The sequence below is a fragment of the Cotesia typhae genome, unplaced genomic scaffold (genome assembly GCF_013202065.1).
Source record: "Cotesia typhae breed Kobodo isofemale line unplaced genomic scaffold, CoteBio_Ctyphae contig_20, whole genome shotgun sequence".
Lineage (NCBI taxonomy): Eukaryota > Metazoa > Arthropoda > Insecta > Hymenoptera > Braconidae > Cotesia > Cotesia typhae.
Window position 1 is genome coordinate 1,339,319 of NW_027423725.1, and position 27,085 is coordinate 1,366,403.

The 27,085-nt window shown below is 26.4% G+C and overlaps 2 protein-coding genes across 2 annotated transcripts; one reads left to right on the forward strand and one right to left on the reverse strand.

Moving 5' to 3' along the window:
• Positions 1–6,156: 6,156 nt before the first annotated feature.
• On the forward strand, positions 6,157–8,662 carry LOC141537936 (transmembrane protein 50A). Its single transcript, XM_074259142.1, has 4 exons — positions 6,157–6,394; positions 7,315–7,421; positions 7,549–7,709; positions 8,236–8,662. The coding sequence occupies exons 1-4, from the start codon at positions 6,296–6,298 to the stop codon at positions 8,340–8,342; spliced, it is 474 nt and encodes a 157-aa protein (XP_074115243.1). The 5' UTR covers positions 6,157–6,295; the 3' UTR covers positions 8,343–8,662.
• A 93-nt stretch (positions 8,663–8,755) lies between these two features.
• On the reverse strand, positions 8,756–25,813 carry Bib (MIP channel family protein big brain). The gene is made up of 4 exons (XM_074259141.1): positions 25,092–25,813; positions 24,807–24,933; positions 12,561–12,756; positions 8,756–11,389 (listed from the first exon to the last, which is right to left on the reverse strand). Exons 1-4 carry the CDS (start codon positions 25,396–25,398, stop codon positions 10,220–10,222), a joined length of 1,800 nt encoding a protein of 599 aa, XP_074115242.1. The 5' UTR covers positions 25,399–25,813; the 3' UTR covers positions 8,756–10,219.
• Between the last annotated feature and the right edge of the window lie 1,272 nt (positions 25,814–27,085).

A 27,085-nucleotide genomic window follows, 5' to 3' on the forward strand; every position in this document is an offset into this window, starting at 1 on the left:
TAGAAAGTCTTTCGAAATTCAAAAAGTTTTTATCCCAATTTTCTTTTTAATTATGTATTTGTTAATTAACAAAATTTGTAAAAATGAAAGTAAACAATAAAACCTCGATAATTCTTAAACCGGAAGTCACAAATTTTTTTCTATTTTTGGACTTGTTCGTTGAAGGCTTTAGAACAGATCCTCGTTGGAAAAATTGAAAATTTTCTATTTTTCATTTTTTTACAATGAAAAATGCTGAAAAATAAAAAACATAAATAAAGCAGAAAAAAAATTTTTTTCTCATGATCCCGAGTGATTCGGTTTTTATTACAAAAAGCCATACGAAAATAAATTTTAATATTTTTTTACCATAATTGTTTAAAAAATTTTTGATAACAAATGCGTTATTTATATGATAGTTGAAAATTTTTTTTTGGAAATATAATTAATAATGAAAATAATGATTTTTAAGATAAAAATCATTTCTTAAAAAAATTTTTTTGTTGCTTAAAATCGCATTTGTTAGTTAACAAATTTTTTTTGCAAGTCATTATGAATATTAAGGAACCGTTTTTTTTTTTTTAAATCGTAATTTTCATTGCCCTTTATAAATGTAAAGAGTAATTTTTTTATTTCAATTTTTTATTTGTTTTTTAAATAAACAATTTGTTATAAACAAATGAAATTTCGCCCTATATTTTTTTTTAAATACTATAAAAATATACAAAAACGGTCATGTGACGTTTTTTAAGAAAAACAAATTTTTTATATTTTTTCTATAACTTATAAAATTCTCATGTTTCGAACTTGCAGTTTTCTTCCGTATTTCTCATTCTAATAATTATTATAACTTATAAACTTTCGAAGATATGACCATGACCGTTCGAGTCTTTATTGTTTATCATAAAACAAAAAATAAATTAAGCTATAATTTTAAACTCTTGATCATTTATTTATTTAGTTTTAAGTGAATGTTTATAAAAAATTTTGAGAAAATTTTTTTTTGCTTTTAAATTGGAACTTCGTTGAAACTATGAAAGATAAGATTAAAGTACTCAAAGTCAATTTTGTTCTCCATTAAGCAATAAACAATTTCAGTTTTGTTTCAATGCTTCAGCTCAATTTTTCTGAACAATGAGAGAAATTATGCGGAAAAAAGATATATTCTTGTGTTTGAAGAGTTAGTATCTTAATATCCCTCGCGGTTTTAGAATCACCGTGAAATTACTATGAAAACCCTGTGCTCGTGTAAGCACTGTATAAATTGAAAGAATTTCATTGTGATTTCACCGTGCATTTGTCCCATTCGTACACGGTGTTTTCACAGTGTTTTCTCGATGAATTTTCGATGTTAACACATCGAATTCACGGCGATTACACAACCCTCATTCACAGTCGTCACACTGTGAATTCACAGTCGTAACATTGTGAATTCATAGTAAATAACATAGTGAATTCACAGTCGTAACATAGTGAATTCGTGGTAAATTCATAGTGGTAACACGGTAATTTCACGTGGAACTTTCCGTGACTACATCGTATGCGTCTGTTAACCTAGCGATAAATTGTTAAAATTATAATAATGAAGATCTTCATTAATATGATTCGAATCATGAAAAACTTGAAAGAAATTGTTTGGTACACATGTATAAAAGCAATGTTAATCAACAAACATACACGCACACACGTGTGCATTACACAATACGCGTACAATCATGTGAATAGCTCTCTGAGATCTTATAACTTAAAAAAAAATTAAATTTTTGTTTTTTAAAAATAACATTAAAGCGTGCGAAAAAATTATATTAAAACCACATGTACATTTTTTGTACTTGAAAAACAGACACTCAACAATAAATTTTGACTAAAAATTTTTTGTATACTACCTTGCACCAATCTTTAAATACCCAGAAATTTTTGCAACTGTGTTTTTTGTTTTTTCATAAATATGAATTTTTGAAATTTGTTAAAACATTTTTTTCTAAAAAAAAATTTTTTTTTTTATCTTAATTGAGCTCGACAAATCGCAAAATTTTTATATTTTTAACTATTGAAATTTCATTTAGTGGCTTAATGATGAGAAAAAAAAACAAATTTTATGAAAAATTTTTTTTTTTAACAAATTGCAATAATTAATATTTGTGAAAAAACAAAAACATAGTTCCAAAATTGCAGAATCTTTTAAGATTCGTACAAGGTAGTATAAAAAAAATTTTGAGTCAAAAATTTATTGTCGACTGTCATTTTTGACGATTTTCAATCATTCTAAATTTGGCATTTTTCAAAATTTTTTCCCAACATATTTTTTTTGCAATAGCTCCAAGAGTCTCATTTCAAACATATTAAAGACTCTATCTATACTAGCGTTCGAGATATTACAAAAACAACATTGAAAAACTGGAAAAATCGCAAAATTTTGAATTAGCATCTTTTGAGAAAAAAAAAATTTTTTTTTCCTTTCCCTCACAGTCTTGTCACCACCGTGGATCCACGGTAAAACCACCACATCGTGGATCCACGGTAAAACCACCACATCGTGGATCCACGGTAAAACCACCACATCGTGGATCCACCGTGGAACCACTGTGGATCCACCGTGGATCCACCGTGGATTCATCGTGGATCCACCGTGGTTTTACTGTGGATCCACTGTGGTTCCATCGTGGATCCGCCGTGGTTTGACGCGAGATTTTTACATGAATTTTTCAGTTGAAATAGCGAAAAATTAAGACGTTTCTAAAAATCTAACTCGAGTATTTGAAATTTTGGTAAGTAAGTTAAATTACTTTTTAGTTATATATACACCAATAGAAGAATTTGTTCACATTTAATAAGCTTTATTAACTCTTAATAAATGATTTTTTAACATCATAGGATTTAATAAATATTTATTAACAGTTAACAAATATTTATTTATCATAAAAAGCAAAAATAGCCATTTTCTTTTGATACTTTATAAAACCCTATAGCTGAGATACATGCTAATAATTCAATTTACTAAATAAATAACGTTTTTAATATTTAAAAATATAAAAGATAATTATGAGCTCTGATAGAATTAGGTATTTTACAATAAACGTTACTATAATGTAATATAATTAATCCAAATAATTTATATAGATAATTTTATTGTGTTACTAAATAATTGTTAATTATTAATAAATACTAATACGCTATTAATAAATATACTTTCCTCACAAAAAAATATTTATTGAATGTTCAAACATATTTATTACAATTTTATAAATTAAATAATTATCTTCGAATAAATTAATTTAGTAATAGTTAATAAATCTTTCTATCAGTGTATATTCATAATTAATAATTTACAAATTTGATAAAAAATTTTGTTCATTACGCATTGATTATGTATACCATTTGCAATACTTGTAGTTGTTACAAACTCTACTCTTCAAGTAAGTCTCGTATGTGAGCAGGTAAAAAATTAGTCTAGCAAGTGTAAGATCTGTGGTTCGATTCCCGCGTGTCCCGGTTTTTTTTTCTATAGAAATAATTATATCTAATTCTATATAACTATATCTAATTTTATAGGGCCATTTATATATATAATTATAATTATATATAATATCTTTGACCCGGGGAACCACAATGGATCCACAATGGAACCATGGTGAATCCACATTAAAACCACGATGTATCCACAGTGAAACCACCATGGTGAAAGGTCACGAAACCACGGAGGATTCACGGTGGATTCACGGTGGATCCACGGTGAAACCACGGTGGATTTATTGTAGTTTCAAGACCGCGAGGGGCGCATTAAAAAAATCATTTCTTAGAATTTAAAAAATATTTCTTCCCAATTTTTGAAATTTTTCAATTTTCTTAACAAGAAATTAAAAATGTCAATACATTTGAATTGCGGTTTATTAATGTTTCAAATCTTTGTTTTTCTACAATAAAATCTGAAAAAAATAATTTTTTATCTTCTATAAATATAACTAGAATTCAAATTTGCGCGCGCAAGCGCGCGCCTGAGTTTAGGGTTTGCATATATTTTCATGCTTATGATATATTTGACCAATCACATTACGAATAGTTTGCTTACATGATATATTTTCATATTTTTCATCTACATTATAAAAGTGGGTAAATCTGATATTTGAAATAATGATTTTTTCTATGTAAAAAATAAACCACTATCTATTTATTGGCACAAATTTGACATAAACATGATGAGAAGGTCTTATAACAAGTTTATTGAAATTTATTGAAATTTTTAACACTATTCTTAATTTAAATTTATTAAAACTTATTTTCTATTCTTTTAGTTCGGTTTTCTATAAAAAGCGTGTTTTTTAGATTTTTTAAACTATTATTTATTTCTAGTGCTCTACGAGATTGTTAATAACTTTGTAATTATTATATATTTATTAATAAAAATTTAGGGTAATAATTTTTAATGTACCTTTAATGAAATAAAAAAAATCCGATCGCGTGAAAATCAGTTTATTCATTCTAAAGTTCAGAATATGTTAAAGTGTTTAATTTCCGTTTCATTTTATTTTTTTTTTTTTTGGACTCGTTGATTAATTTTTCTTGCGTACAAGTTATCGAGGGCAATGCTCAAAATATTTATTTAAATTACCGAACTTTTCTACTTTAAGTAATAAAGGTTTTATTTAGGCTGTCAAGGAAAGGGAATCAAAAAAATTTTGAACTTACCGAGGTTTAGGTTATCAAGGTTCTACTGTATTTACCTGTACTAGTGAGCAATCCATCTTGCAACCAAGAATGTAATAGATCATAAACTATACTTTTATCCACATGTTTTGTGCTATTTAACAGAATCTTCGATAATTTTAAATAAAATAAATATATCAATTTATTAAACTAATTTAAAACGCATATTTAAAAAGAAAAAGTTTACCTGAGCATCATCCGGGTGACAGATTGTGACAACTGGCCAAATTCCGAGCCAAATTTTCCAAACAAGGTAATACTGAATCAATGTGCGGTGTAAAAAATTCCAAATATCTTCTAAGAATTTTATCAATATACTGTAAAATAATTATTTCAAAAATAAAAAATATATTTTTATCTTACCCGGGTGTCCTGCCATGTCCAAAAAATTGCCGATAATTGGATACGATTTAGGTCGGGGGACCAAATTACAAAGACGGCCTTGAGTTCTTAGATGGACGTAAAAGTGTAAGATTGTCAAAAAAAATACACCCGAAAATAATATCGATGTAACAATATACGATAATGTGAGAATCATTTTTTATAGTTTAATTTATATAAATCCCAAGTATTTTATTTTAAAAAGAAAATCCGGTTTTATCAACCATTTAGACAACTTGATTTTTCATGCACTGGCGGATAATATTTTTATGCATATGAAAATAATTAAAATTCAAAATTTATTCAAGCGTGCGATTCCTCACATTTTAAATAATGAAATATTTAAGATCAATAATGATTTTGACGTCAACCAGGTTCTGTTCTTTTGCGTTGAGTCAAATTTTTTTTGCATTTATTGATTTTGCATAATATTATTGTTCATTGGTTAGATATAAATTGTATTACCTCCCAAGAATTATAATTTAGGGAAACTTATCTGCAAAAATTATCGAAATTTTTTATCAAATAATAAAAATAATAATTGAATAAATATAAAAATTTATTTAAAACATTTTGTTATTGTCAAATAGGGCAATTATTTCAAATCAATGAATTTCATACTTATTTTTGTGAAAATACAGAGTTTTTATCTTATATTAATTAAACATTTAAATCTTCAACATTTTTTGAGTTAAGCAGATAATTTTTTGAATTTTACACACGGAAAAAAGTAAACTGTAATAAATAATAAGTTCAACTTTCAGTGTGAAACTATAGACTTGAAAAAAAATTTACTAAAATCGTTCCATTAATAATCTGCTACTTTTTAATAGGAAAAAGTATGTAGCTTTATTGTTAATGAACAATTCTTTTTATTTTATTCGATTAAAAAAATAATTTATTCGATTGTATCGAAATAATTTAGTCGAATATATCATAAGCATGAAAATATATTCAAATTTCAAATTCAGGCGCGCGCTTACGCGCGCAAATTCAAATCCTATTATTTTAGAAAATTCCCGCGCTGACATCTACATTTACCAGCAAACTTCAAGAACCAGAAATTTCAGAGTGAACGAAATGCGAATCACTTTAAGAGCAAAAACGCGTCTCCATAATAGTGACTAATGTCATAAATACAACTGTCAATTGCTTATTTACATACACTAATATTAATTGATACTTTTAAATTAATTTTTGATATCTGAAAGTGAACGAATAAAAAATAAATATGACATCTTGTCTTGAAAATATACAAATTCCATCCTGTGTTTGGTTTGAAGCCGGAGATAAACGTAATTCGTTAATGTCAATGCTCGCTGGAACACTGGTAAAAAATTTATTTTTTATTTTTTTGTTTACGAATAATCTAAGCCAGCATTTAAAAAATTGAAAGTACTAAAAAATTACATACGTTAAAAATTGCTATTTTGTTATTTGATTAATTTTGTTTGAATTTTAGAGAAAACTATTAAGTAAGGTTATAAACATACATCTTGTTGACAAGAATGATGATCATAAAAAAATTAAATGTCTATTTATTACTTAAATAATTATTTTAATGAAAATTAAATTTGCTGACATCTGAAAATTTTATGAAAATAAAATAACATTAAAGTTAGTAGTCATTTGACCCATTTTTATTTTTTTTTAACAAATAAATTTGTTCCAACAAATTGTTTCAAAAAAATTGGATATTTTAATATTTTAAATTTCTTCATGCCAATTTTTTTTTTAACATTTTTTTTATCATAATTGATTTGTTAAGAAAATTATAAAAATTATGAAATATCTGCTAAATTAATTTTCCTAAAATAAAATTAGCTATCTGACGATTTTTAGGATTTTTCTTAATTAAAAAAAAAAAAAAAAAAAAAAATTTGACATGTTAAAAATTTTAAAAACTACAAGTGCAATTTTTTAATAATATTGTTTTAGTTCTAATTCATACAATAAAAAATTTTTAATGTCAGTTAATTTTATTGTCGTAATTTTCGTAATTTTTCTTATTTAAAAAAATTTATTACTGAAGTTAGTCAACGTTTAAAAATTTCTGTATTTTTTTTCAACAATTGATTTGTGAGTAAAAAAAATACTTAGTCATAATTGTTTTTTTGTACTTCGATTTTTTTGTCAATTAATAAAAAAAAAAATAAATATGTAATTGCAGAAAATTGATTTAATATTCGGTGAAAATAATTACTATACATAGTAAGACAAAAAAAAAATTAATTAAATTTTATTTTTCAGTTTTTTACAGGCTGGTGGTTTATTATTGATGCTCATGCTCAATATCCTGAAGAAATGTCAAGTGCGTACCATGTTTGTGGAGTTTTTGGTACAATATCATTATTCATGTAAGTTAACCATAAATTAAGTATAAAGATCATTTACCTATTTTTTTTATTTTTATTAATTTCATCTAAAAAAGTCCAATAAAATCATAAGTCAAAGTTTAAATTTTAAACTTTCTTTTTTTTTCAGGGTGAATTCAGTAACAAATGCACAAATTCGAGGTGATGCATACAACGGTGGTTGTTTAGGTGTTAGAGGAGCACGTGGATGGTTGTTTGTTGGTCTTGTTATGGGATTCGCAGCTGTTATTGCCGCCTGTTGGATATTATTTGCTGATTTCGTTGCTATAGGTAAATTTACATTTCTTCAATAAAAAAAAAAAAAAAAAAAAAAATATCGAAGCTTAAAATTAATACAGTGAAACCTTGATAAGTGAAACTCAAAGGGCTAATATTTTTATTTTTACTCACAGCAAAAATTTTTGCCAGTAAAAATAAAATAATCGAAATCAATTATAATCTACATTGACTTATTAAATCAATTAAATTAAAATTAAAAATTCAAAAAATTTTAATTAAGAATTATATAAAGTAGATTTTTGCTATTGAAATTTTTATTGCCTGCAGCAAGCAATGTTGTTTGAATAACAAAATTAATTACTTTAATTATCGAGATAGTTATTGAATAAGTTAAAAAAAAAAAAAAAAAAAAAAAATTTCAAATTAAAAAAAAAATTTTTTTTCGTAATTTCTGCGTTAATTATATAAATAATATCGGTCAATGCTATCTTTACAAATGATGTTAAAGATCCAGGTTTCACTGTATTAAAATTGACTTAAAAAAATAAATAATCCAAATTATTATAATTTGTAACAGACGTTAAACACAGTTGGCCAGGTGTTGGCTTACTATTACAAAATTTATTCATATTTTTTGGATCACTGACATACAAATTTGGACGATCCGAAGATCAGTGGGGTTGAAAAATAACAAGATACAATTTTTTATGATCAAAAAACTTTTACATCATTCTTTTTTTACTTAAAATACATGATAATTAATTACAATAATAATAATAACATTATTAATATTAATGAGAAATGAGAATAATTATAATGACGATGAAATTGCAGTCATATATAACGCAAGAGTGAATGATTTATGAAAATAATAATTCTAACAATATTCTTTGTGATTATTTATTTATGACTTGATTTAAACTATTCTCACATACATGCAACAATAATAACTAAATTATTTAGTAAGTAAATGTATAATAAATAAAAAATAAAAAAAAGATTTATTTACAGTCTTTTAAAAATATTGTCCTAAAACTTAATAATTAATCACTTTAAACGTGATATTTAATTATAAAATAATATATGAGCAATAGCTGTCCTTATTAAATATTTATAAATACATAATAAATGTAAAACACTGATAGAAGAATTTATTAACTATTAATAATTTAATTTATTTGAAGAAAATTTTTTTATTTATTAAATTTTAATAAATATTTTTTAACATTCAATAAATATTTATTTGGGAGGAAAGTCAATTTATTAATAGTTAATAAGTATTTATTAACAGTTAATAAATATTTTTTTGAGTAAATTTATAAAATTTTTATAAATTATTTGCATTAAAGAGGTCCTTTCGCTCCAGTTTAATTACAACTGTAGTAGTCGATATTCGATAAATTAAAATAAAAATTCTTAAAATTAAAAAATAAATAGTATGTGAGGCATAAATCGTTGAAATTTTGAAAATTAAAAAAAAAAAATAGTTAAATACAAAAATTAATTTGACTCTTGTAAATCAGCTGTTAGTTACCTGTCCGTGATTTGGCAACGATATATTTCGGTTGCTTACATTTTTATTTGTACAATATAATCTTAACCACGTTTAAGTTTTTGCAGTCAGTGTAAATAAATAAATTAATTAAAAATGTTTAGTCATAAAACCATAACATTCTAAAGTCTCATAGCAAGTATGCTAGTATTCTTTAATTATTGTTTTATTTTTCAATTATGAAATATGAAAATTTGTTAACAATAAATTAACTAATAAGTATGAATGAAAAACATAAGTGCGTTAAAATTTAATTTGAATTTATTGAATGTTCTGAAGCTCGCGCGCTACGCAACGTTGCCAAATGTTCTGACGACATTTAAATGTTAGTTACTTAAAAATTTTCTGTGATTTTATAATTTTAATTTCTCCATAAATTCCACGGCAAACTATACATTTTATTGCAAAAAAATGAAACCTGAATTTTTCTAAAACCTTATTTTGAGTTTTTTTTTACCGCATCTAATCGTTAATTAATTCCATAATTCGAGAAAGTTGTTGTCTGACTTTCTCGTAAGACTCGGAAAAAATACTAACATTTTTAGAAATTTTTTTTTTCAAAAATTTCCACGGTGAAGAATAAATTAAACTTTACTCTATGAGTAAATATATAAATGAGGACTTTAACTATTAGATAAAAATTAATTTAATATTTTTTATCTAACATTGATGGCGAAAGAACCTTCTTAATTATATTACATTATAATAACGTTTATTGTACCATACCGAATTTTATCACAGCTCATAATTATTTTTTATATTTTTAAATATTAAAAACGTTAATTTATTTAATGAATTGAATTATTATCATGTATTTTAGCTATAGACTTTTTGCTATTTTTGCTTTTTATTCTAAATAAATATTTATTAACATTTAATAAATAATCTATTAATTAAATCCTATGATGTTAAAAAATAATTTATTACCGGTTAATAAATCTTATTAAATAAAAAAAAATTCTTCTATCAGTGTAATAAGTATCATAAATCATAAAATACGAATCAACGATTAATACTGTGGATTGGGTGAATTTCGTTGGTAATTTTGTTGCTGAACTTGATTCTGCTGAATTGGACCAGGACTCGGTCTGTTATCCCGAAAACTAACGGATCCCATAAATCCAGGAGGTGGAGGAGGAGGTGGACAATTTGTCTTAGCATAATTGCCCCTATTGGAGCCTTGATAGCTTCCATAAGCAGAGTCGTCACTTCTGCGAGAAATGTGTCCGTACATGCTCTCAGGTCTTCGAGAGATCATTCCTTCTTGTTGCATTTGATTCTGAGTTTGATTTTGATTTTGATTTTGATTTTGATTTTGTGGGTGTTGATTTTGCAGCTGACTGGAATTTGATTGACTTGCTGAAATTTGTGAAGAAGAAATAGACGGTGACTGTTGCTGCTGTTGCTGTTGAGATTCTGGTGGAGGTGCTGGAGCACGTCCATAAATACTAGACGCTGTGGTGACACCGTAAATTCCATTTTCCCTGGTGCTTAAGCTGGTTGAAATTCCGCGAATTCCATAGATGCTCTGTGTGCATTGTTGCAATTGGTTTTGCATATTTTGGTTAGTACTGTTGTGATTCTGAGTCGGATTGTGGGATGAAGACGGCTGGGGACCAATTGGATTTGACAAAGGCTCTCTTGACGGAAGCGGCAAAGAAGCCTGGCCTAGTCGCATCTGATACAGGCTTTGTGCTGGTACCAGTGGCCCTGGTTTGGGAATTATGAACCCGTCTCGTGGGGATGATGTTGATTTTGCGTAAACGCTTTGCGATCTGTTGAGATTCGCCCGTGTTAATGGTGGAGATTTACAGTAAAGTGATTTGGTTCCACCGTAAATCGATTCAACGCGATCCAGTGCAGTTGCTGTTGGTCCTGAGTAAATTGAAGAGGCTCCAGCTACTGGGCGGTATGTTGCTGCATACCCGCTGGTGTATTTTGGACCTGATGGCTTGTCGAAATCGTCGTAGGTATCTCCGTCGGATGGCAATGATGAGTCTCCGTCATCCATATTCCGCGATTCTCGTGAATGTTGGTTCTTCCAACATGACACGAATCTGTGGACCATCGAAGCTATCACTGATCCTATTATTGGACCTACCCAGTAGACCCAGTGGAACTCCCATTTGTTTGTTACGAAGGCCAAGCCCAATGCTCGTGCTGGATTCAAAAACGGACTCTGGAATTTTAATTTATTTTATTAATTATTTGGAAATTTTTAAGTTATTGTTTGTTTATTTATTTATTTGAAAAAATTTTAGATTTCAGTTATTTACTGGATTATCATTCATAAATCATAAAAAAATAATTTTATTAATTAGTACACGAAAAGAACAAAATGATACTGGATATCATCCCAGATTATACTGAGTGAAAAAAAATTTAAGGTAGTAGCTAGTATAATCCAGATTACAATGAGTGTAATCCAGATATCACCCAGTATAATCTGGATTATACTAGCTACTATCTTAAATTTTTCAATTTTGTTTTTATCAAGTTTGTTTAAAAGAGGACACTTTGGACTATTGAAAAAAAATATTTAGGAAAAAATTTTGAAAAATGCGAAATTTTTCAAATTTTGAATTTTTGAAAGTTTTAAAATTTTGGCTCAGTTTTTTTTGTATAATACCTTGTACTGATCTTAAAAGATCCTGAAATTTTTAGAACTATTTTTTTTTTTTTTTTTCAAAAATATAAATTTTTGAATTTCTTTCAATTAAAATTAAATTTTTTTTTAACTGCACTTACAGTTTTTCGAATTATTTACAAAGGAAATTAAAAAAAAAATTTTTTGTAATAATTTTTTCAATAAAAAAAATTCTAAAAATTTTTAAATGTCCGCTAATTCAGATAGTAGCTAGTATAATCCAGATTACAATGGGTATAATCTAGATATCACCCAGTATAATCTGGATTATACTAGCTACTATCTGAATTTTTTTTTCACCACTAATAAATCAATTTATTTGTATCAAATAAATATTTCTAGTGATATTTAAATAAAAAGTGTATTTATAGTTAACGAGCCTCAATTCATTTAAATGAAATGTTTTTTCAATGTAACAATAAATGTGTAGTCTTTTCAAGTGTCTTTTTTAAGAATTTTTAAAATATTTTAAAGACCTATTTTAATAACCCTTCTTAACGTTTTACACAAAAGATTCAAAAAAGCTACTTAAAGTAACCACAATAATTATAATATTCATTTCTTCTTTGTTTTTAAAAGTCCGATATACAAGTGTCTTAATTTTATAAGACAACTTAAAAAAAAAAAATTGAATTTAAAAATATTTTAATGACTGAATAATTTAAAATAAATTAAAAATGGTTAAATTAATAATTAAAATTACCGCTACTAATGTTGAAGCTGTATAAGCAGCAGCAAGAACTCCAGCAGGTTTGGCAAGAAACGCAGAATAATTTTTATCCTTGTCAGCTTTTAAATGTGCCGCGACGATAAACCATGAAAGTGTCATCTCCAATAGTAATTTCTCGTAAGCTAAACTTGGCCGTCCGCTGGTTGGCATTGATTGGCTTATATTTATGCTGCAAAAACAAAAGATAAATTTATGAGATAAGTATAAAGATATAAATGGTAGGTCACATATGGGAGACCTTATGGGTGAAGTGGTGGATCACTTGAATTATTTTTTAACCACACATAGGTCATTACCCTACCGCAGTACTACGACCCTTGTGTAGCAATGGGATAAAAAATAATAAAACAACCCCCGTTGGTTATAATGTTTATATTAGCTCGAATACTATCGGGGTGATGATACACAACCCCCTTCGAAACAAGAGTCGCCCAATTTTCACTCGATATGTACAATCATACGGGGTCACGAGTAAGACCTTTTTTATTAGTTATTCTCTTACGGAACCACATGTGTGGCCTGATCATTTATCATATTTGTATCTATTGAAATATGTCTGTATATCAAGTTCAAGTCATATTTATTTTCTCTCTCTGTTTTTTATTTTATTTTATTTTTTTTTTTGGATATCCGAAAAAATAATTAAAAAATTAATTATTTTATTTTCAAAAATTAACTATTGAATTAATTTTACTTTTAAATGAAGCAATTGTTCAAACCAAAAAAAAATGTATTTTTCAAAATTATATTTTTCAAGATTCTTAACTTTAATTCAAGAAATTAAAATTCTTAAATGCGCAGAAAGTTCTTCAGAAGAATTTTACTCTAACAAAGTACTTTAACTATTTTAAAACAAGATACACATATACTTCCTTCAAGAATTTCTTCTTGAATTAAGACTTGTTTAAAAAACGCTGTCTAAACTAAAAATTTTTGGATTTCTGCTACTTTCTATGTCAAAAAAGTCCCAAATAAAATCCAGAATATGTTTAAGTAAAAATTTCGCTTTTAAAAAAGATTTTTTGCTATTTTTAATGAAGAAACTTATTCTTGAACCAAAAATATATAGTTTTGGGAAGAAAACGAAATTACAGTTAGTTTTCGAGAATTGTTCTTGGATAAAAAATTTGATTGTATCGATCGATGACAATACGCTCTTAAATCAAGTGACAATAGTTATCGACCGAAGATATCGGCCTTTTAAGCCAAGATGACGATATTCAAGGCAAGAATTCTTGAAGCGAAACAACCGGTTGTCTTAAAAATAAGTTTATTGGAAAGAATATCTTTCTTGAGTCTAGTTAATTTTTTTATCAGTATAAATACAAGTTAGATTTTTAATTAATAACAAAAGTATTATTACGATTGAAATTCGTTGATATAATTGTGAATTATAATTAATTTGCTTAAATTCTTTCCATGATAAATTAAAAAAAAATTGTTTTTTTCGAATCAAATAATTTTTTTCAACCCTTTTTTAAAAAAAAAAAAAAAAGCAGTTCATCTGTTCTATTGAAATAATAGAAAGATTCCAAAAGAAAGTGCACTTGACTCAAGAGGCAACCTGTACTCGATTTCTGCGATCCGATTCGCGCGATCATCGAAACTTAAAACTACAAGAGCGAAGGGAGTGGATGGGAGGTCAACGGGGGATGAGAAAAACGAGCCCCTGTTTCGCAGAGCGGCCGCGTGCTTGATACATTTTAAATAAATTTCAAACCGATTGTCAAGGGATGTTTTTACCCCTCGACAACGCGTTTAACGAGCTATTGATACACCCCTCAGACTCGGACAGACTTTCAAACACTTGCTCTCTTGAATACTCTGGGATATCTGGGTTATCTATAACATTGACCTAATCTCCGATTATTCCGGTCGTTTAATTAAACTTAATTAAATGAATTTGAGTTTTATTTATCTTTTTTACTTTGCGAATATTCGAGTATGCTAAATAGGATTGATCTATTATGTTTTTTGTTTGATATTGTTGTTATTATGTCTGTTAATATAATAGGCGAAAGATGATGGACACGTGCGAATTAAGTGTCATTATAAAATTACGTGGGAATACTTAGGGCGTCATGCATTGAGTTTTAATAATCGTGGGAGTTGTATTGTCGTCTCCAATGTTTGTTGTTATGTCTATTTATTTTATATATATTTATATACACACTTCATTAATTTATTGAAATGTTTCTTAATAATTTTAAATTTATTTCTTCACTTCTGATGGTCAATAAACTGTAAATTAAAATTTTATTAAGGTAATTGTCATGGTGTACGATATTGTAAAAAAATTAGAGATTATACGCGCCGCAAAAAAAGATTCACTTGAGCCAAGATAATATTTTTTCTTTCTAATTATTTTCTTGAGCAAAAAAAATTTTTTTACACTCATTGTAATCTGGATTATACTCATTGTAATCTGGATTATACTCATTGTAATCTGGATTATAATCATTGTAATCTGGATTATATTCATTGTAATCTGGATTATACTAGCTACTATCTAAAAATTTTGTTTACTGTATAATCTGGGATGATATCTATTCTATATTTTCTGACAAAAATTTATAATTTTAAAATACTATTGAGTTTCATAATTAAATAAATTTATACTAAATTCCAAAGGCCTTTTTGTATTTAATTCTGTGGTATGGCAGCGACTGAATTCTATGTTGAATTTCAAAGAGACTCTGCTGAGCCACTTCCCGCTCGCGAAAGAAAGAACTCACTGGAAACGAAAGAACATGTTTATCTTCATCATTTTTTTTTTTTTTTGTATTTTTATTGTCATTCTTTTCCTTGTCACACTCTCGTATACTCTTTCGCTTTTTTTGAATTTATACCCGAAAATAGCATAAAACGCTCCAAGTGAGGTCAATGACGAAAATTAATTAAGAAACGGACGATTTAAGAGAAAGTATTAAAAGTTCAAGTTATTGTCACTGTAAGACGTTTCTTTTACCTAAAATGGGGTGAAAGGAGCATTGTTCGTTGTATTATAATACCAAACTTAATTTGTTAAATTTACACACTGATAGAAGGATTTATTAACTATCAATAATTTAATTTATTTGAAGACAATTATTTAATTTATTTAATTTTAATAAATATTTTTTAACATTAAATAAATTGTATTTAATAATTTATTAACTGTTAATAAATATTTATTAAATCCTATGATGCTAAAAAATCAATTATTCACAGTTAATAAAGCTTATTAAATATAAACAATTCCTCTTATCAGTACAGATTTATAATAACAGAATTTAACAGGTAAAAATAACATTTTGAGCTCTGTAAATTTTACAAAAGTCGACTTATAAACAAAATTTTTTAGAAATTTTAGAAACTTTTTGTTCCGTGCATGCAGTAGCTGTTGGCGAAATTAGTAATCCTGTTTCTTGGATCATTGCACACGTAACTTTTAGGATTAAGTGTAGCTTCATTACATTATAGTAAGTTTGCTAGATCCTACGGCTCTATTACTTCACTACCCTCAAAATATTTAATTTATATGACATTAAAGTTATCAGTCACTTAAAAATTTTTCAATTTTTTTTATCAAAAAAAAATTTTTTTAAATTGCATTTTTTAGATTTTTAAATTTTTTCGCGCCAATTTTTTTTTTCTTTTTTTTTTGCCATAATTTATTTGCTATAAAATTTGATATTTAATTTAGCTGTCACTTGACAATTTTTTAATTTTCTCTAAGAAAATTTGTTGTAAAAAATAATTTTAAAAAAATTGCATTCTTAATTTAATAAAAGTCCATTTTTTTAATAATTTTTTTTGCTATAATTTATTTGTAAAAAAAAATTAAAACAATTGTGAAGTAAGCTAAATTTAATGCCATATAAAATTTTTTAAATTATAAAATGAATGCTAAATTAATTTTCATTAATTTATTTTTTTTTTTTTTCATAGTAAAGATTGCTATTTTTTGAATTATTTAAGAAAATCTTTTAAAATAAGAATTAAACTCAAAAGTTATGCACAAATAATTTATTACTCTTGAGTAACTTATAAAAAATTAAAAAAAAAAATATATATATATACTTGCACGGAAAAAATACGTTGTAAAATTTATAGAAAAGTTTGTAAAATTTACAAAATTTTATCCACAAAAAATCACCCTAGACCCCAAAAATTCTCTATTAATTAGTTTTTTTAAATTTTCACTCTAAATTTCCTTCAAAATAATTTTTCTCTCAAATCAAAATACTTTTTTTTATCAAGCAAGAGATTTTTCTTTTTAAAAAAAGGCGAAAAATTTTCTTCAAAGCTCAAAACTCATTTGCGACAAAAAAATAAATTTAAAAACCAAAAATTGAGTTCAAACAAAAACAAAGAAGCCAACAACCTGTAAGACGAAAGCTAAAGAACAGAAGGAGAATTAAGATGACGACAGATGGTCACACACGTGTTCGATTTTCTTAAAAAATCTTCCCTTTTATTTTTCTTAAAAAAGTCGGAAGATGATTGTTGTTATTACTAAGCTACTGTTATATAAAAGACATTTATAGTTTATATTTATGGAGGCCGGGGTGTTAGACTTAGAAATAGGCAATTAAAATCCAAAGGAACTTGGTGAAAAAGGCATAGTAATTTAAAAAGGAGTGAAGAAAATAGAAATACGTGGGGGTGAATTAAAAAGGTATAGTAGTTCTTCCCGATAAAAGGTAGCCTGATGTTAGATGTTAGAATATAGAATATCTGAAGAACATCTGCTTGTTGGTGCATCGATCAAAAGAATCATCATCTACTATCCTTTGTTATAGCCTCGAGACGTCGTTTGAGATTCCAAGCAACCGTGCAACATGTGGCTGGCACGTGTTTCCCCTGTACTGTCTTCGTATTCGAATGACATTGCTACGATTTATATTTATATATATATATAGGATCATCTCTTTCATTTTTTTGGGCCTGGATACCAACTTTGCAGCTGCCTGTCTCGAAGGGACCAGGTCCTACTATTATTGCCGCTGTATACTTAACAATCTTATATACACACCGTCCATTTTCCTTTACACATTTTACGATGCTACGGCTTAGTGCTTAATGCTTATTTCTTCTTCTCTCTTTTCTTCTTTTAACTTCTCTGATACGCTTGTGTGATTCCCTCCCAAAAAGATCTTGTCCAGGCCGTAACGAATGCTTTCTTTATTCTCTTCCTTTACACCCGTATCCAGTACACTCTAAAGAATTTCGATACCTGACTCTGCGCGTCCGTTACCATTTTCTTTTTTGCTCGTAATAAATTTTTGTGAGCAAAGATACACACGGAAAAAACGACTGTGTAAAATTTACAGAAAGAAGATGAGTAACATCAGGATGAGCTTATATTTTTGAAATCGTCAATATTTAAGAAAGTACAGTGCAATTTAACAAAATTAATTATTTAATAAATAAAAATTTTGTTTATTTACAGTTCATAAGTCACGGCAGTTACATAATGACTGTAAGATTGCTACTAATTTATCATAGCAAATTGTCTAAGTTCAAATTTTTTAGATATTTGTGTTATTTTTACACGGAAAAAACTGTGTAAAATTTACAGAAAATGATCTTCAAAATTTCCACAGTAAATATTCTTTAAAATTTACAGATAAATTCTATGGAATCTCCCTGATTAAAAAAAAAGTATTGAGATAAAGAAAAAAGTATTGAAAAGTATTGGTTTTGTAGTCAATCCGATACTTTTCAATACTTTTTTCTTTGTCTCAATACTTTTTTTTATTCAGGACTATAAAAATATTATGTAATCATTGCAGAGTAACTTCTTGAATTAAAATTATGTTTGATTATTGATTAAAAATGTAAATAATAATCTGTTAATAGTAAATTTAAAATTTTTATCATATGTGAACAAATTTTTTTTACTGATTATAAAAAAATAATTTGTCTTGAAGTACACTGTAAAAAATCAGAAAAATTAAAATTTTTGAAAAAATTCTAAACCGTGATATAAATTAGTTTGCAATGATGCTGACTCAAGTAATGCTTTTTAATTCATTACAATAAATTTACAGTAATAATAACAGAAAAAGTTATATTATGATTACAGACTCAATTCATTAAATTTACAGATTTATAATAACAGAATTTACCACGTAAAAATAACACAGTAAGTTCTGTAAATATTACATAAGTCGACTTATAGATAGAATTTTGTAAATTTTACAACGTATTTTTTCCGTGCATTTAATAAATAATTTATTAACTGCTAGTAAATATTTATCAAATACTATGATGTTAAAAAATCATTTATTAACAGTTGATAAAGCTTATTAAATATAAACAAATTTTTTTTATCAGTGCAGATTTATAATAACAGAATTTAACAGGTAAAAATAACATATTGAGTTCTTTAAATTTTACAAAAGTGGATTTATAAATAGAATTTTGTAGAAATTTTACAAATTTTTCTATAATTTTTACAACGTATTTTTTTCGTGCACGAATATTTTTTTTTTTTAATTTTTTATAAGTTACTCAAGTGTAATAAATTATTTATGCATCACTTTTAAGTTTAATTGTTATTTTAAAAGATTTTTTTTTAAAATAGCAATTTTTACTATGAAAAAAAAAAAAAATAAATAAATAAATAAATTGATGAAAATTTTTTAGAAATTTTATAAATTTTATAAAATTTCTTTGGATAAATAAAAGGGGTCGATAAATCAAAAAGTTTGATTCAATTAAATCTGATGGGAGTAAAAAAAATTGATAAATAAAATTATTGGTATAAATATGTAAGTAAAAGAGGGTCGAGGCATCCGGTTGTGTCAGCCACGCTCCTCGATCCTCATACAACCTAAATCGACCTCACAGGGACTAGCACCTGCATCCTTACAGCTGTTTCCTCCATTCCGTCAGTGACAACCACCTACCTCATGTTTATTCGTATTCAATCCGTGGACTTTCAAGTACTCGACCCGAAAAGTGTAATGCACTAGTTTCTGATTTAGATTTTTTTATAAATTAAATTATTCTGAATTAGAAGTAGATATATGTGATATACATATATGTATATTGAATGAAAAGTATGTATCTAATGCGAACAGATGTAAGGACCCAAGGATTTTTATTTTTTTACCGGGGGGATACGATAAACGTTCGCAGTGCTCTCTTGAGACCTATGCCCTTACATTGCCAATAGAATAATGCTCTAGCTTTAACTAGAGTATTGTTAGATTATTATTTCGGTACATATCGCACACTTGTTACCTTTTTGCGGTCTCAAATACGTTTCTAAAAGCTCTTTTCGTCTAATGTTAAGGTTCTTTTAATCAGTAAGTCATGTTTTTTATTTTTTTTTATAATTTAATTTATCGGAATTAACTTTTGTACTGAAAAAAAATTGATTTAAAAAATAATATTTATTTTTTTTTTAATTTTATCCTGGTTTGAAAATATTTAGAGTTTATAATTTGATAAATTAATTCAGATCATAATGAGTATAATTTTTTTCTACGAAAAAAATTTTATTCTAAAAGAAAAACAATTTATTAAAATCTCATAATTATTAATAAAACTAATTATAAAATTTTTACGAGTAACATTTCAATCAAAATTATGAAAAAAATTTTTTTTGATGATTCAATTTTCATTTAATTATAATTCATTAGTTAGAAATTATCTAAATTAAACGTTTTAATTAACCAATTATTTAATTAGATTTTAGAAAATCCTTGATTGATGTAAAAAAAAACAAAAAAAAAAAAAAACGATTTTTTTAGCTTAAACTCAATTTAATATTTATTAGATGCATTATATTTTTGTTAAATTTGCCCAAATGATTACGCGGAGTATTGCTACGTACACGGAAAAAAATACGTTGTAAAATTTATAGAAAAGTTTGTAAAATTTACAAAATTCTATCTATAAGTCGACTTATGTAATATTTACAGAACTTACTGTGTTATTTTTACGTGGTAAATTCTGTTATTATAAATCTGTAAATTTAATGAATTGAGTCTGTAATCATAATATAACTTTTTCTGTTATTATTTCTGGAAATTTATTGTGATGAATTAAAAAGCATTACTTGAATCAGCATCATTGCAAACTAATTTATATCACGGTTTTGAATTTTTTCAAAAATTTTAATTTTTCTGATTTTTTACAGTGTACTTCAAGACAAATTATTTTTTTATAATCAGTAAAAAAAAATTTGTTCACATATGATAAAAATTTTAAATTTACTATTAACAGATTATTATTTACATTTTTAATCAATAATCAAACATAATTTTAATTCAAGAAGTTACTCTGCAACGATCACATAATATTCTTATAGCCCTGAATAAAAAAAAGTATTGAAAAGTATCGGATTGACTATAAAACCAATACTTTCCAATACTTTTTTTTTAATCAGGGAGATTTCATAGAATTTATCTGTAAATTTTTCAAAAAAATACATAGTTTTCACGTAAACTCACAGATAATAATTACATATTTTTTCTATAAATTTTAAAGAATATATACTGTGGAAATTTTGAAGATTATTTTCTGTAAATTTTACACAGTCGTTTCTTTCGTGCGTTATCTATATTGAACTATGAATAAAAATGGATTAGATGCCAATATCACGTCTCTGCAGAGTTTATACTCCAGCAAAAAATTTTGAGTAAAGTCTAGAGTCTTACACGGGATTTAAACTGTCTAAGCTCAGGTTTAGGTCAGTTTATTGCCAAAATACTCTCCTCCGACAAATCCTTGAAAGTTAACTTTAGCGCAGTAATTTCTAAGCCCAAAACGCGATTTCAAAATTTAAAATTTATTATTTTCGGTGAATTTAAAAATTTTTAGTCTTCCACAAAAGATTTTCTTCCTCCAGGTATATTTTTTCAATGTACACTAGACGTTTTATTGCTGTGCAATGGGTTTGGGATCTCTATACAATTCTTTTCGACCTGCTGCTATACCTTTTCGCTTCTTTTTGCTTCTCTTACAGCTTATATCTGTACCTTGTACTGTATTCCCGTCCTCAGTTCGACTGTATGTTGTGTATTATAAGATTAAAAGGGACGAAAGTAAGCAACGTACGGAATACACTTTTTTCGTTGCATACAATATAAAACTTTTAAAGAAAATACTTTTCCAATTTGGTTTTAAAGTAAATAATTTTTTGTATGTTCAAAATCAAAAATTCTTGCGTAAAAAAAAAAAAAAAAGCAAAATTTACATTAATAATAAGGAAAGCTTTGTTTCAAATCAAAAAAAACAATTTTCAAAAAAAAAAAAAAAAAAAAAAAAAAAAAAAAACTAGAATTTTAAAAAAATTTGAGAAATTTCTAAAGATTAAAATTGAAGAGTGCAAAATATTGAGAATTTAGTAAATATTTACAAGTGGGGTCAACCATTTTAATTTTTAATTTTTTTTTAACAAAATTTCTATTTAATTTTATTGATATATTTTTTTTTCAATATACAAAAAATATGAACAAATAAAAAGCAAAACCTACCTAAGTAGTTTATGCGACTTTAAATTAAAAAAAAAAAAAAAAAAAAAAAAAAAGTTGATTGTTACGATTATACAAACTTTCAAAAAAATTTATAAATTTTTAAGAAAATTGTTTTTTTTTTCTTTTTTTTTTATGTACTTTTTAAAAAAAAATCTATCAAAAACAAAAAAAAAGATACAAAAGAAATTTTATTCAAAATTCTTTCCAACTTTTAAGAAGATCCACGCAAAGTGGTCAAATTTTTAAAACTTTCTAAAAATTCGTAAATTCAATCTACGTAGCCTAATAATTAAAAAAAAAAGTTTAAAACAGAAGATTTTCGAGATATTTAATGAAACAATTAGGTTTGTAAATTGTAATTTTTACATGTAGGCATAATTGGAGATTCCACTTAAGAATTTATTGCAATTAAAGAGTTTAAAAAAATTTCTGAACAAAAGTATTTCTATGTATTATTTTTTTATTGACATTCTTTACACTAGGAAAGAACTTGGATCTCCTCGAAGGCAAAAAAGCTATTGAAATCTTTATTTTCGTCTTTCACGACATTTTTTATCATAAATGCGCCGTAAAAACAAGCAGAATAAAAAAAAATTTGAAAATGTTCAAATTTTTCATCTACACAGAAAGAAATTCAGTCTTGAGTCAAGCGTAAATTTCCTTAAATCAAGAAAATCTTAAGAAAGATTGAAAATTTCTTGAACGAAGTTAAATTTTTTTAAGCCAAGAAAATTTCTTCTTGCTCCAAAATAACTTCGGTCTTCCTTATAATTTTCTTGGTTCAAGAATTTTTTTTTTTCTGTATAGTTATGGCCCAAAATGGGGTTGACCCACTTGTAAAAAATTACCGATATTTTTTTGAATAAAATTAATTAAATAAATAAAATGAATTGCTTATTTAAATTAATTAAAAAAGCATCGATGCTATTGTTACTGTAGATACAAATTATATTTTTTGTTACATAGAAAAAAAAAAGATAGCAATTACTTGAAAATAAAAAACATTGAAATTAAACAAAACAAAAAGATAAAGAATGAGGAAGACGAAAAAGAAAAGAAGAAGTTGGAGGAGGAGAAACAGCTGCTGAATGTATAGATACATCAACAGAGATGAAAAAGACCAATTTTCAGAATACCTTGTATAGTACCGGTGGTTTTTGAAACATGTCCCATCTCACACAGGTATTCATTATCTGAAACATGTGGTCCTTTTTGCCTCTCTCGTGCTCTCTTTCCGTCTCTTGTGCTTATATCATGCGCATACTTAAATTTATATAAACTTCTTTATCATCGCCTTTACTTGATCATCATTCTCAATCGTTTTGGTCCACGAAACATCTGCGGCAGCTGTTATATACGCGTACGTCCGTGTCCGCGTCGGCGTTTTCTCTCCCTCGTTCCTCTTTACTTTAAAGGTACAAGGCAGGTGCAACTCGACGACGTACGAGTACTTTTACTTTATTTTTGTTTTATTATTATAATTATTTTCTTACTTTGGCTGGCAATTACGCGTGCCTCTTGCTGCCTGGTTTATTGTAATTATCTAACCAGATTCATGTGCCGTTCATTTCTTTTATTTTTCACAATTATATTAACGAATTTCAATCGTAATAATACTTTCGTGATTAATTAAAAATCTAACTTTTATTTACACTGATAAAAAAATTAACTAGACTCAAGAAAGATATTCTTTCCAATAAACTTATTTTTAAGACAACCGGTTGTTTCGCTTCAAGAATTTCTTGCTTTGAATATCGTCATCTTGGCTTAAAAGGCCGATATCTTCGGTCGATAACTATTGTCACTTGATTTAAGAGTGTATTGTCATCGATCGATACAATCAAATTTTTTATCCAAGAACAATTCTCGAAAACTAACTGTAATTTCGTTTTCTTCCCAAAACTATATATTTTTGGTTCAAGAATAAGTTTCTTCATTAAAAATAGCAAAAAATTTTTTTTAAAAGCGAAATTTTTACTTAAACATATTCTGGAACTTATTTGGGACTTTTTTGACATAAAAAGTAGCAGACATCCAAAAATTTTTAGTTTAGACGGTGTTTTTTAAACAAGTCTTAATCCAAGAAGAAATTCTTGAAGGAAGTACATGTGTATCTTGTTTTAAAATAGTTAAAGTACTTTGTTAGAGTAAAATTCTTCTGAAGAACTTTCTGCGCATTTAAGAATTTTAATTTTTTGAATTAAAGTTAAGAATCTTGAAAAATATAATTTTGAAAAATACATTTTTTTTAATTTGAAAAATTACTTCATTTAAGAGTAAAATTTTTCATTCAATAGTTAATTTCTTCAATAAAATAATTAATTTTTTAATTATTTTTTTGGATATCCAGTCTTTATTGTATGTAAATGTCAATTAATTATTTTAATAAAAGTAACAACAGTAATCAAATTAACAGAAATCTAAAAATTTTTAATTTAGACGGCGTTTTTGAAACAAGTCTTAATTGTTCTTAAGAATCTTGAAAAATATAATTTTAAAAAATACATTTTTTTTTTGGTTTGAACAATTGCTTCATTTAAGAGTAAAATCAATTTAATAATTAATTTTTGAAAATAAAATAATTAATGTTTAAATTATTTTTTTGGATATCCAAAGTCATTAGTCTTTTATGTAAATATAAACTAATTATTTTAATAAAAGTAACATCAGTAATCACCGTGGCGTATTAGTTAGTGTAGCTTTCAGTATAATTAATCTACTTTTCAACTTATTATTTTATACTCACAAATAAAGCGCTGCCGCACCAGCAATTCCACCACCGCATTGTGCAGCAACATATAAAGTTGCACGTAGTGGTGATACTTTCCTTGTAATTGCAAATGCCAGTGACACTGCTGGATTAACGTGACCTCCTAAATAAAAATATAAGAATAAATAAGAAAAATAGAATATTAAATGTCTCTTCAGATAAGATAAACTTTATCAAAATAAATATGCATGCAATTAAATATTATATTATTATCTTTTTATGATAATTCGAATGTTTACAAACAATAAAAACAATATTTACCGCTGATGTGGCCAAAGATAAGGTATATGGCAGAAATAGCAAATCCAGAAGCAATCGCAGTTGCCAAAACAGACAATCCACTTCCGTAAACATTTGAAGAAGAGGCTGCGCCAAGTACAATAAGTGAGAAGAGAAAAGTTGAGAAACATTCCGTTGCAATTGCTTTCCACAATTCAATGCTTTTTAATTCTGAGGACATGGGATTTCTGTGAGTTTTCGTTCGATGTTTGACCTTTGCTTGCATTTCCGATATTTTAGTCAGCAAATTTACAATATGCATGTCCAAATCTTTCGATACTTCCTCCATATTAAATGTTTATTTAAAATTAATAAACAAAACAGAAAAAAACACTCGCACTGCCGTTGACCTTATGATGCAAGATTCTTTGGTCAATTTGACCACAAGAGGACTTAATGAGTTTAAATTAACTTTAATTGAAGAGCATATCTCCGGACTTTGGTCACCCTTTCTATTAATCCTATTTCTTCTTTAGTTTGAATTTTAAATAACCCGCCACAAAAAATTTTAATAAAAATTCTTTAAATAAGTTCCATTTATTTAAAAAATCACAAATTTAACAACCAAAAACTCAGACAACAAACAAAAGCACTTTTGACAAAATAAAAAATGTAAATGTTGATGACCCGATGTTGCCGGTCTGGCAACGCGCTTTCAAGTGAATGTTAAATCTGAAACGAAAATGAAACAAGTGGTCTCAACAACTGGCTGATGCTTCTCTTGCCTGACACCCTGACGAGTTCAGACACCCCCACTCTCAACATCCACCGCCACCACCACCACCACCATCATTACAGCAACACCATCAGCCGTCACAAACACTAATGTAAGTTAGTCTGGATGTATTAGTGTAATTTTAAGTCCCGAACTTGAACCCAAAGTCCGAGAAGGAAAAGACGGTCCTGGAAGAGATCCTTTGGAATTTAATATAATGCTCTAACTCCAAAACCAACTGCCTGAGGCCAGTTACTATATTTTATTTTACTCTCAAGAACATCTACATCCACATCGGGCCATTTAGACACTAACATTGAACCCTCGCTGTTGTGAATATGTTCTGTAGATATATGGGTATGCTGTTACATTATATATATTATATATTATATCGGTTTTTTTTCACCTTTAAGGAAAAATCTATGGTATTGGTAGCGATCTTACAATGTAATTCTTGACAATAGAAGAATATTTTTATAAAGAAGGTTTTACCAGCAGATATTTTAATTAAAAACATGAAACATCTGCGCTTTTGAAGATTAGGTCACTGTTAATTTAATGGAATTTTTATTTATTACGAGGAACAGTTGCAGATTTTTTTTTTGTAGAAAAAAAATTAACATTATCTTGATTTGAGTAGAAAAATTATTAAACAGTGCAATCTGTGGTGAAAAAAAATTTCGGATAATATCAAATATAATTCAGATTATATTAAATTATTTTTTATATAATCCAAAAAAATATCCCGTATAGTTTGAATTATACTCACTAGAATCTTTTATTATATCATTTTTAAAAAAATTGTAATATTCAACTTTTTTCTTTTTTAATTTAAAAATTTTTTTGAAAATTTATTAAATTTGTGATAATTAATTTTTTTATTTAATTGTTCATTTTTTTTTATGTATTTTTCAAAAATGCAATGCAAGGATAGAAAATATTTAAGGGTCATTTAAGCACAATTTTTCTGATGATTTGGGGTTGAAAAATTCTTGGTAAACATCATTTTTAATTTTTATTTTTTTGAACGAAATTTCTATTTGATTTCATTGATATTATCGGAAAGTTTTTTTCACCACAGATTACACAGTAAAAAATTTTGCGTCAAAAAATTTTATGTTAAATATTTAACACTTTTTTGTGTTAATTTAACACAAAGAATTTGTAATTTTACAAATATTTTTAACACTGGAAAATTTAACTTGATTCGAAATTTTTTAGTCTTGATTAAAGATAATTTTTTTTCAGTTTAAATTGTACC